This window comes from Camellia sinensis, chromosome 7, assembly GCF_055761805.1.
Source record: "Camellia sinensis isolate YWXY chromosome 7, ASM5576180v1, whole genome shotgun sequence".
Lineage (NCBI taxonomy): Eukaryota > Viridiplantae > Streptophyta > Magnoliopsida > Ericales > Theaceae > Camellia > Camellia sinensis.
Window position 1 is genome coordinate 175,730,511 of NC_138967.1, and position 12,555 is coordinate 175,743,065.

The 12,555-nt window shown below is 32.2% G+C and overlaps 2 protein-coding genes across 2 annotated transcripts; one reads left to right on the top strand and one right to left on the bottom strand.

Moving 5' to 3' along the window:
• Nucleotides 1–4,390: 4,390 nt before the first annotated feature.
• LOC114260104 (pentatricopeptide repeat-containing protein At4g21705, mitochondrial) lies at nucleotides 4,391–7,227 on the top strand. Its single transcript, XM_028200163.2, is given in 3 exon segments — nucleotides 4,391–4,792; nucleotides 5,894–7,016; nucleotides 7,019–7,227. Coding segments are annotated over 3 exon segments (1,413 nt in total). The 5' UTR covers nucleotides 4,391–4,537; the 3' UTR covers nucleotides 7,054–7,227.
• A 1,901-nt stretch (nucleotides 7,228–9,128) lies between these two features.
• Nucleotides 9,129–12,030, bottom strand: LOC114260103 (F-box/LRR-repeat protein At4g14103). Its single transcript, XM_028200162.2, has 4 exons — nucleotides 11,763–12,030; nucleotides 10,305–11,353; nucleotides 9,797–9,952; nucleotides 9,129–9,711 (listed from the first exon to the last, which is right to left on the bottom strand). Exons 2-4 carry the CDS (start codon nucleotides 11,265–11,267, stop codon nucleotides 9,403–9,405), a joined length of 1,428 nt encoding a protein of 475 aa, XP_028055963.2. The 5' UTR covers nucleotides 11,268–11,353; nucleotides 11,763–12,030; the 3' UTR covers nucleotides 9,129–9,402.
• Between the last annotated feature and the right edge of the window lie 525 nt (nucleotides 12,031–12,555).

Here is a 12,555-nt window from a genome sequence, read left to right on the forward strand (position 1 = left end):
CATAAACCATATTTGGTGAGTAACTGAACTGTAAATGCAAGTGAAATGGAGTAGTATTTGTTGTGATTGGAACCTTGTTTTTGACATATTGATAATTTTAAATAGGGCATACGATCCCTTATATGATCCTTTTATGGAGTAGTAAAATGGAGTAGTATTTGCTTTTTACCCTTTTATGCTTTTTTTGATATATTTTTTGTGAGTAATTGGAACGTTGTTTGTGATTGGAGTAGTATAAAAGACTTTTTAAGAACATTCCCAGTAGATGCCTTAAAATAGTTTTTTGCTATTATAAGGGATTGATTCTTCAAAAATGCAACCCCATCAGATCTCTTATATGATCCCTTAAATTTAGAATTGCTACAATGACTCCCTATTTGTAGTGAATTATTGTAGCTTCCTTATATCTAATAAATTCATATTTTATTTGTTGAAGACGCTAACACAACAGCCCAGACAAAGGGTCGGATGTCCAAGGAGTTGACTGGCCGGACGACCGGTCAGAGATCCGTGCGGATGACCTCACCTCTGTTTAAGAGAGAGCCTTTGTTCCAGGGGGTTGAACACAGTGGATTGTTGAATGGTTTGGGGTTTGAATTTGGAAGTATTTTTGGTGGATTGAGTTGAAAGTATGGGTATTCAGAGAAGGTCTCGACCATCGTGGGCTTGGAGGAGATCATCTTCACTACTTCAGCAAACTTGATAGCAATATGGGAGGTGTGACAGTTAAGAACAGGGGTATAACTGTTTTCAATTTGTCCAGGATGGTTCATGATGATGACTTAAGAGGTGAAGTTAGCATCCTCTTTGGCAGGATCGTCCTTTGAGTTTGAAGCTACAAATCCACGCTTCAGATCCTTCACAGCAACATCCTTGACATTGAAGCCAACGTTGTCACTAGGTAGGGCCTCTAGAAGAGCTTCATGGTGCATCTCCCTCATTAATTACCATATATATATATATATATATATATATATATTCAAGAACAACAATACAAAAGTCACCACAAACTTGTATATATAAAAGATGGGTTTGATTTGATCAAACTAGAAAGTAGAGATATGGAAGGGAAAATGAAAGAAGACGATGAAAAAGTAAAAGAATAGGGAAAGAATATTTTAGTAATATTTTAGGAAAAGAAGCGAGTTTGTTGGGGAAAGTAAATGAAAAAGTAATTCCTAAAATAAGGAATAAATTTTTTAATAATATTCTAAGATAAAATTTAAGTAAATTAATGGGAATGCTCTAAGGCTCTCAAGGACAAATCAATCACTTAAATTTTTTTATTTTTTATTTTTTTTTTCTTATGTCATTAAGATTTTTTTAATAGATTTGACGTCCACTTCACTATAAGAATTTGTAAAATAAAACTTCTAATTACAGAAGTAAAAACATAACTTTTAAAACAACAAAAATTGAAAGGTAATCCGACCAATCGTAGCCTTCATTTGGGAAGAAAAAGTTTGAGACTTTTTGGTTAAAATAGATTAAAAAGTTAATAAGATAAAATGTCACATCTAAATTATAATTATTTCATTTTTTTTCTCACAAAAGTTAAAAAGCCCATCCCAAATGAAATTTTTTAACCCCAGACTAAAATAACCAAAAAATAAAAAAGTTAAAAAGCCAACCCACATCCCAAACAAATCCAGGCCACCTAGGTCTCGATAGTGGATAGACATTCCCCAATCTGGAAGAAACTTTACAGCAATTAGGCCCCGTTTGTTTTGGGGTATAGAGGGAGAGATGAGATTAAGATAGAGGTGAGGGGTGGGCAACGGTTTATCAGAACCGCTCAAACCGCCCAATCTGCCCAACCCGCATATAAATGGGCTGTTTCGCAAACATAATGCGGGCGGATGCGGTTTGAAATATGACAAATTTGCGGGTTGCGGGCTGGTCGCGGTTTAAACCCGCAACCTGCAAAAACCGCTCGCACTTTAATTATTATTATTATTATTATTCTTTATATACCAACTTTGTAACTTTTACAGGAGTATTATTATATTCTCTATGACACTAGGATCCTTATTTTTAAGTATTTCTCAACTTTCTTAACACCGTAGAATTATAAAATCTTAAACTTGGTTTCTTATATGATTTTCATTGGTGATTCATTCACTTTTTCCTAATAAAATTTTCCTTCTAATGGTCGATGGAACTTATAGTTTGATTATTGATTACTGAACTGACAATTCTAATTGAGTACAACCTTTAATGCATTGATATACATTTTTTTCATGGCAAAAATGCTAGTGTAGGGTCTCTTTGTTTTGGGTACTTTCATTTAATGCATTGATATTCAATTTTTATTTGTAAACTCATCAAAAAATTGTTATCACAAATATATAAAATGAATCTGATGCCTAAATTCGCTGGGAAAAAAAAATTCGAAAATTAACTTTTAAAGAAAAAGTGTAAACCGCAAACCGCCCGCAACCGCCCGCACATTTGCAAACCCTATCCGCACAAACCGCAAACCGCACTGCGGGCGGTTGCGGGTTGACTTTTTTCCCAACCGCATAGATGCGGGCGGGTCAAAATCGAACCGCAAACCGCACAAAACCAATCCGCGAACACCCCTAGGTGAGACCCATTTAATGTTGTGTTTGTTTGTAGATTTGGGAAATGAATTGAGATGGGGGAGGGGATTAAGTTGGGCCTTAGAAGGGGGATAAGGATGGAGGAGGTGGAGGTAGTATTAGAAAAATAGTCCGTCGGACTAGAAGTTATTTATTTATTTTTAGTTATTTTTTATTTTTTACATGTTGGGCATTTTTTTAACATTAATGTTTAATTTTTTTATATTTTTTGTTAAGTAAAAATCATTATTTTATTTATTTTTTATTTTTTCTAGAATTTTTAATTTTTTTTGAATATTAATGTTTAATGTTTTTTTTTTTTTATTTTTTTTATTTGTTTTATTATTTTAATAAAAATAATTTAACAATTCCTATACTAATACTTATCATCAAAACAAACACAATTTTAATTAATTTCCTTACTATCAATCCTTTCACTAAAAATTTTATCACTATTAATTTCTTCATTATAAATTCCTCCTATTTCATCTCTGAAAATAGTTAGGAGCCTTTAACGTTGGTGGTGGAGTTAAAGACCCCTCACATTTATCAAGCATTAATCTTTGCCAAGCATAAATGAGTGAGCCTTTTGATATTAATATAAATTTCATTACCTTTATTTATTTATTTATTTTTATAATATAGATGGGATAAGTTTCATTACTTTATATATATTAATAGTAAAAATAAATTATTGGGTGTTTGGGTTTGATTTTTGTGTTTAATTTTTTTAATTTTTTTAATTTTTTTTAATGTTTTTTTAGTAAATATTTTTTAAATTGTTAAAAAAGGTTTTAAAATTTTAAATTCTACTTGACAAAATGAACTAAAAAATTAATTTTTTTTAATTTTTTTTGAAAATAAGTCCAAAAAAATAACTGTATTTGTTTTCAATTTTTGGATTCAATTTTTTGAAAATTAAATTTTTTGTTTTTTGTTTTTTGTTTTTAATTTTTAGTGAATATTTTTAAAATTTTAAGTAATTTTTTTACTTTTTTTTAGATATACCTTATTTAGATGTGTCTAAAAAGTAAAATATTTAAAAAAATCAATAAATATACAAGAATACAACAAATATTTTGAATTTTGATATTTTTTTTTGTATTTTTAATATTTAATGAATTTTTTTTATAAATATTATACTTTAAAAATGTATTTATATTAGGTGTATCTAAAAATCATTTTTTTTAAAAATATTAAAAAAATTCAATAAAAACAAAAAGGCACGGAAAATAAAAAAATTTAAATTTTTGAAAAGTGAATTTAAAAAACTCAAACTAAACAATGAATTTTTCAAAGCTTATTTTGATTTTTTAATTTTTTTTTAAAAAAATTACATTTTAGATTTATCTACTAGACAAGATGAATTGAAAAAAAAAAAAAAAAAAAAAAATTATTTGACAGTTTCAAACAACAAATTAAGTTTTTTTTTTTTTCGGAAAGTTGAATTTTTAGTAAAACGACAAAAAAAAGTCAACATACTTTCGTACTTCATTTTTTATAAGTAAATTATAAATACACGATTTGTTTTATATGATTCTAAATATTATATTTTATCATTAAAATTTTTAATTTTATAATAAATAGTCATTTTATTAATAAATTATTAAGCTAGTTAATAATTTATTTTGATTAATATTTTAAAAAATTTAATCTTTATATAAAAGATAATTTCTATAATTAATTTTATTAAATAAAAAATTCAAACAAAAATATTTATAATTTTTCAAATGTAACCATTCGCAACTCAAACTTGCCATATTTACCCAAAAAAAAAACTCAAACTTGCCAATATCAAACCTGTTCAAAAAAAATAAAAAATAAAAAATACAATTGCCATTATCACTTTGACATTTTCAAAACCTCAAACCCTAAAAAATGTCAAAAAACCCTATAGGCTCTGCTAAACCAGTGTTCATCTTCAAAACAGTCCACTAAACATTGCTAGTTTAACGATGTTGACAATCTTCAAAAGATCGAACACAAACCCTAACAATCTCTGGGTCTTGATCAAAACGTACTGTGCTACAGGATCGAACTCAAACCCTAACAATCTCTATTCCCGAATTAGCCCCCTCGGAAACCCTAATCTCAGTATCGTCCCAGTCCTCGATCAATGGGTCCAAGAGGGCCAAAAGGTCAGAGCCTTCGAGCTTCGTCGCATTATTCGCCATCTCCGTGGCCGCAAGCGATACACTCACGCCCTAGAGGTTCGATTCTTGAATTCCTCTTCATGTCTCTGTATGAATTTTCTGGGTTTTGTTTGTTTGGTAGGAAAAGAAAAGAAAAGAAAAGAAAAGAAACATGAATTTGGAGTCCTAGATTAAGCATTGTTGAGTTTAGAAAACTCAAACCCTCTAAATGCAATTTTTTTTTTTATCATTTATTTTATTTATTATTTGAGCTGTTCTATTCACAATTTCGAATGGATTGTATTTTTTATTTTTTGTCTATATATTTGGAAATTGATTTCATGTTTTTTTTGGTATTGTGATTTTCTGGGTTTTGTTTGGCTAATGAGCATATGTAGGAAAATAAAATAAACATAAATTTTGAATCCTAGATTTATCATTGTTGAAATTTTAAAATCAAACCCCCCCACTTAGTTGAGTTTATTTGAGCTGTTCTATTCACCATTTCGAATGGATTTATTTATTCAGATGTACCCCCCCCAAAAAAAAAAAAAAAGGATTTATTTATTTATTTTTTGTCTGTATATTTGGAAAGTGATTTTATCTTTTTCTTGGTATTGTGGCTTCAAAATGTCGATTTGTTTTTTTGTTCTCATTCTGTATCTATGAACACCCCTACCGTATATACCTTATATCATTTTCTTCTTTAGTTATAATTTATTTTAGGTAGGACTCGTGAGTTATTTGGTTATGCCTCATGTTGTTTGGTTATGATTATTTTTTTTAATTATGACTTAGAAAGTATTAAGGTATACAATTTTCCTTTTTAGTTATTAGGTATATACCATAGTCTTTTCCTATGAATTTATACACACATTTTATTTGTATGTGATTTGACTGGCCTCAATCAGTTATTATTGGTGTACTTATTGGTTTTCATTCTTAATTGATTTTTCCTCTTTTCATCTTCAATAAGTGTTATTACTTCTACCATCTCATGAACTCGGTTGTACAAAATCGTATCTTGCTAGTTTTGCTGCACATTAACACAAAGTTAAGGTGAAGACTAAAGTCAAACTTTTTCATACTCCATAGTTTCTCAATCCTGATCTAGTGGCCATAAATTTGTGTTGTCTATTTTCTAAAACATTTTTGTGGCTTGGATGCTTGCTAAGACAGATTTCCGAGTGGATGAGTAGTAAAGGTCTCTGCCTATTTTCACCAGGTGACCAGGCTGTGCAGTTGGATCTAATTGGCAGGGTCCGAGGCTTGAATGTTGCGGAGAGATACTTCAATATGTTGAATGAGCATGAAAAAATTGACAAGATCTATGGCGCGCTCTTAAACTGTTATGTTCGAGCAGGACTTGTTGATAAGTCCATCTCCCACATGCAGAAGATGAAGGAGATGGGTTTCGCTTCTTCTACTCTCAGTTATAACGATCTCATGTGCCTCTATACGCACACTGGCCAACTCGAGAAAATCCCCGATGTGTTATTAGAGATGAAGAAAAACAGTGTCACCCCTGATAACTTCACCTATAGAATTTGCATGAATTCTTATGGGGCGAGATCGGACGTTAAGAGTATGGAGAAGCTTCTAGAAGAAATGGAAAGTCAATCTCACATCTCCATGGATTGGACCACTTATTCAACCGTGGCTAATTTATACATAAAAGCCGGTCTCAAAGAGAAAGCACTAATTTTTTTGAAGAAATTAGAAGAGAAGCTACACAATGATGCACTCGGCTACAATCACTTGATTTCGCTCTATGCAAGCCTAGGAAATAAAGACGACGTGAGAAGAATATGGGGCTTCCAAAAAGTTACTTGTAAGAAGCAATTAAACCGGGACTATATAACCATGTTGGGTTCTCTGGTGAAACTTGGCGAGCTAGAAGAAGCTAAAGAAGTGCTTGAGGAGTGGGAATCATCTTGTCATTGTTATGATCTCCGAGTGCCCAATATTCTCCTTATTGGTTACTGTAAAGAGGGATTGGTCGAGAAAGCTGAAGAAATGCTTGAGGACATTGTCAAGAGAGGGAAGACTCCGATTCCCAACAGCTGGGCAATCATTGCTAAGGCGTATTTAGATAAGGAGAATATGGGGAAAGCTTTCGAGTGCATGAAGAACGCTCTGGCGGTGAAGGCGGAGAACCCGGGTTGGAGGCCTAAGGCTTTACTGGTTTCGAGAGTGTTGAATTGGCTTCGCGATAAAGGGGAAGTTGATGAAGCAGAAGATTTTGTTAGTTCGTTGAAAAAGGTCGATGCACTGAATGCAGAAATGTACCAGGACTTGATTAGAGAATCAGAGGAGGCAAAGTAGGATTTTTTAGATGAAAAGATGAGAAAATTGATGAAGATGAAATGGAAAAGCCAGAAATAGATCATGAAAGCTGATCTAAAAGCCCATTGAATTGCTTATTGATAAAAGGATAGGTTGCAAAAGTAGGAGCTTTTTTGAGCTTATTGGCAGTGGACAATGAGAAATTTACCACACCTTGATTAGAGCAAGTATGAACGGAAGAGCCAGATGGGATGGTTGAGAGCTTGAAAGAGGTGGAAATATTTCATACGGAAATTTGCCCTAATTAACATAAGAGGTAAACAGCAGAGACTACTGTTGTAATTTATCCTTATTAAAAAAAAAAAAATTTAATTTCTGATTAAAAACAAATACATTGATAATGAAAAACATCATTGCATGATACTATCATTTTTGGGTATTCACAATGTCTCTTTAAGACAACGGATTGGTTGATGAATGGTGTGCTATTTATCACAGGTAATGTAGTTTTGTTGTCCCTATTCATTTATACTGATTGAAAAATAAATTAATTACACAACACCTCTGTCAACTATTATTGAATATTACTTTCCTCGGCTATAAAATTATAAATTTGGACCCTCCTCAAGTGTTAAATATTATCACTTCTTCACCCTTTCAAGGTGGCATTTATTTATACGATTTTTTATGATTCAGAGATATAATTGAGAGGTGAAAATAATATTAAGGGTTGGTTTGGGGTGTCTTAAAAAAGTGTACTTTTTGTCTTTTTACGAAAAAATGTGCAGAAAAGTAGAGAGGTGATGTGATGGAAAAAAGATAAAAAGATGGATTATATAGTGTACCCCAAACAAGGCCTAAGTGATAATTAAGAGCCAGGTACTGAACTAAAAAAAGGATTAAGGAAGGCGTAATTCATATACAAAGAATAACCCATAATCCTTGAATTCCTCATCGTTCCTTGTTTTCCTAGCAACCAAACAGATGCTTGTAACTAGAAACTTGTCTCCTCAAAATCTGTTTCTCTATCCCTAATGCATTTTATATAATTAGAATTTTGAAACATCTAAAGCTCAAGATATGATTATATGTATTGAAAAGAAGTGCGTGAGGATAAGTGGATAGAGATTTGAGAGTTTTTATTAGGGTAGATTTGGCATAATAACCGTTTATGAAATTATTTGAAACTCATATTATGAAGAAAGATTTGTTAGAAAAATGTCTCTTCCTAATCAGGATCGACGAAATACGAAATAATAAATAAGAAATATAAAACAAATTGCACACAAGAACATAAGGATTTATGTAGTTCACTACATAATATAAAACAAATTGCACACAAGAACATAAGGATTTATGTAGTTCACTACATAATACTACGTCTATGACTGTTACGGTTTTCACTATAATCAGAAAACAATACAACTCTATTGATCTAAAAGAGGCGCCTCCTTCATCTATTTGTGAGTATAGAATTAGGACAACGTGGAAGCAACAAGAAAATTACCAAAGTACCCCCAATTGGACTCAGGATTAAATGAATAGTATCTATCAAGGTACACCAACCCAACAAGATTATATTCACAGATTTTACAATAAAAAGGTCATTGCTTCTCCTCCATCATGCTCTTTTCAAGTGTCCCAATCCAGCATAGATAGCCAAACGTCCTCTTTAAATTTTGGTGAATTTGAAATTTTGAACAACCATCCTTTCATTTCAAATATATTCATCCAAATGCAACATTGAGTTGCATTTTAAATCTCAACCAACCTACAATTCAATTATTTATGATTGTTGAGTTTATTATGTTTTAGTTGTTTAGCCAAAAAAAGATTATTGTAAGTTTAATTTCTTTAGCTAATACCCTAGAACCAACTTTCATCAGCATGCAAAACCACCACAAGTCTACTAGAAAAAAGAATGTTTGATGAAGGAACAAAACACTGATAGGAAAAAAAAAAAAAAAAAAAAAAATACACTACGATTCCAAAAATATGGTTTTATTGTCACATTTTGCTATTGATGGATAAATTATAAAAATTTCACCCCAAAAAAATAAAAAAGGGATTATATACGACATCCATTCACTATTATAGAACATATCACATTACAATACTAATGCTATGATGATCAAATTTAAATACCATCTAATATATCAGCAATACATTAGTAAACTAAATATATCCAAAATGTTAATGACACTTGACATGAAATTCATTTAAGGCATGTCTCTCTTAATGCATGATTACGCTTCACTTTTCGCAAACTCCTACCTAAGGTGCTAAAATGGTTTTAAACCAAGCCAAAAATGTGTACTGACATATAACAAAGAGAGAATGTGAACAATGAACTTCAAACTTGATATATACATTCAAGAAAAGAAGGTAGACTATTGAGATCTTCAGATGATAAATTTCACTTGACAAGAACTTGATCCCCAAGGACACTTCCATATTTCATCATGAAACATCAACAATCTATCACGAACATTCCACACTACGTTCATACAATGACATCGGATTGTCATGTTCTTCAAAACCATTGCATTCTTCAAAAAGTACTTTATCAGTTTCAGCTCATCTATCTTTCCTACAAGCTTGTGAATTTCAATAGTCTTAAGGTGCGTAAGCAAACATTCAGGCACTTCTTGTGGCATGCTCCTAAACTGAATGTGATGATCATTAGGGTTGTTTTTAACATACACAAGTCCCTAAAAAAACATACACAACTTCAGAGTTTGCAAGTTGAAAACCTTTTTGATGTTATTGATTATTACATATAAAGATCAAATTTACCTGCTCAAAGCAAAGAGCTTCGAGATTAGGCGAGCTCACAAGTAATTTTGGCAGCAGATGCCAGCCTAGGAAAGGATCAAGTCCCAGCTTCAAACGTACCAGATTATGAAATGTAGGTATATTATTATAGCGAAGGTCATGAACAAACAAGAGAACCTGCATAAAGAATAGCATGAATATTAGGGCTTGTTTGGTCATGTTTTTTGTTTTCTTTGTTTTCATTTTTTGTGTTTTCGGAAACAAACAATGAAATTTTTGAAAGCGCCCACCATTTTCCTTTTTTTGGTGTGAAAATATTTTCCAAAATTCGAAAAAGACTTTTTAGTGTTTCCTAAAAGAGGGTTGTTTTCAAAAAAATTTCCCAAATACAATTTGCCAAACAAGTTTAATGTGTTTTTTGGAAATACAAAATAGAAAATGAAATTACAAGCAAACAGTTTACCCCGAAAAAAGTTTGCCCAACCAAAACAAGTTCGACATCAACAAGGATATAGATAAGAGCACTTACACAAAGAGTACGAGTAGATAATGATAGAAGTTTAACAGTAGACATCCTCATAAAAAGCTTGCCCACACCCTTTGAAAAGATGCTACGCCGTACACTACTCACGCGAGGCCTTATAATATCAAGATCAGCTTCAACTAAGCAAGATATGTTATAGAACATGTAGTCTTCTGATACATAATTGTGAAGCTTGAGGTATTCAAGATTGGGAGTATCAACCATGATTTTGTGCTGATGATCTTTTAAAAATTCGAATCCTTTTGGATGAAAACACAATGATAATCTTCTTAGAGATTGCACGGAAACATTGAAGGACCATACATTATCCCAGTCATGCCTTACTACATCCAAATCTTCAAGGATGGGACAACTAGAAAATAGCTTTTCAATTGAGGCATCATCTGTATATATGAGTGATCGGAGATGGAGAATCTTGAGGCTTGGAAAACAAATATTAGCTGGGACATTTAGCACAAAACGACCGGTTAGCTTCAAAACCCCCAATGTTTTGCACGTAAGAAGTCTCCAAGGCAACTGACCGTAGGGGTGCACAGATAACCGAATATCAATTTCTTGAACGTTACATGTTATAACATTGCAAATCCACGCATAAATTTGGGAGAAATCACAGATCTCGAAACATGATAGATTGAATTTTTGTATGTTCAACCCATCACGCAAAATCAATCCCCTCTCTACAAAATCCATGAATTTACTCAGTTTATCCTTGGAATCACAACAAGGCCCATTAGGATGATACATTGATTTGAAATCAAATTCAAGATTGGGTACAGCAGCCCAAAGGTCCTTCCATTTGGGTCCAAGAAGGCTAGTTTTCACTGCATCTTTCATAGAAAGAAGTGAGAGAATGCGACAAAGAACCGGCTCGGGCAAATTGCTGATCTGATCTTCCTCTTTAAATGAATCAGATTTCTTAAGACGCTTCTCATTTTCACAACCAGACATGGTCAATATTGAAACAACCCAAGTCCCAACTACACAAGTTTAAATCTTCAGCACGAGATTCATACAGAATTAGTGAAACACATCTCCTAACAGATCAGAACACAATGTTAGAGCATGTTTACAAGTACAATTGAATTCAGGATGTCTAACAGATGTTCTGCAAATGTATCATCATCGATCTCATGAAAACCATTTGTGATTGGAATCAGAAGCCTCAAATCATCATATCACCCAATTCACCAACAATCATGGATTGTTCAAAACACGCCTTTAATTCGATACCCAATTCACTAACAATCATGGTTGTTCAAAGCACAACCACAATTCAATACCCAAATCAAAGAAACACATGTATATATAAAAACCCAATTCATTAACAATCGTGGGTTGTTCAAAACACACCCTGAATTTCAATAACCAAATCACAGAAACACGATATATACATATACATTCACACAAAAGTATTGATTGTAAACAGAGGAAGATGAAAAGAACCTGGAATCAAAGCAATTGAAGAGGGGCTCCGAGAATTGACGATCGAGTTCTTTGTCCTGGGCAGTTTTGAGAGCTTAACAAAGGCGCAAAAGAAATGGGTATTTATATAGAATCAGGGGTTAGGTCTGGGACTTCAATGTTGGTGATGAGTTTGCATGATTCACATCTGGCAAGTGAATATATATATATATATATATATTTGCATGACACGAAATTGAAAGATCAAATGGCCAGTTTGTTTAGTTTGAGTAATCAGTTTGGTGTGTTCAAACACCGAGTAGCTGCCGTTATGGTTTATGTCTGGCAAAATTACATTGTTACCCTTTTGTTAGACTCATTTTCACTCATTGCTATGCTTGTTTGGATGAAAAATATTTTCAAAAAAAATATTTGTTTATATTTGGTGGTGGCGGTGGTGGGACAAAGGTAAAGGTGGAGGTGGTGGCATGATGGTGGGGTGGCGGTGATGGTGGCTGTGATGGTGTGGTGATATTAATAAGATTTTAATTCGAAAAACATTTTTTATCTTTTAAAAAAAAAATATTTTCTCTTTGTATATGCTTATTTTCTATTGATTTTCATTTTTTATTGTATCAGCCAAAAAATAGTCCAAACAAATAGAGTGTATATTTCAAGTAAGATTGAAAAAAAAAAAAAAGATTTAAAAAATCGTAAATCGGTTTAATGTATATTAAATCATAGTTTGGTTTTGATTTTTTAATGTATGGTTTGATGCTAGTTCTGAAAATTTGTATCACATGTGAATGACAACCACTTTGTTTGTTTCCCGTTT

What these genes read in the sequence shown, in the direction of transcription:
- LOC114260103 (XM_028200162.2), bottom strand. Translation starts at nt 11,267, where the DNA reads ATGTCTGGTTGTGAAAATGAGAAGCGTCTTAAGAAATCTGATTCATTT. An exon ending in TATCTACTCGTACTCTTTGT is followed by an intron (nt 9,953 to 10,304) that starts GTAAGTGCTCTT and finishes TTCTTTATGCAG; the next exon opens with GTTCTCTTGTTTGTTCATGA. An exon ending in AAGCTCTTTGCTTTGAGCAG is followed by an intron (nt 9,712 to 9,796) that starts GTAAATTTGATC and finishes ATGTTTTTTTAG; the next exon opens with GGACTTGTGTATGTTAAAAA.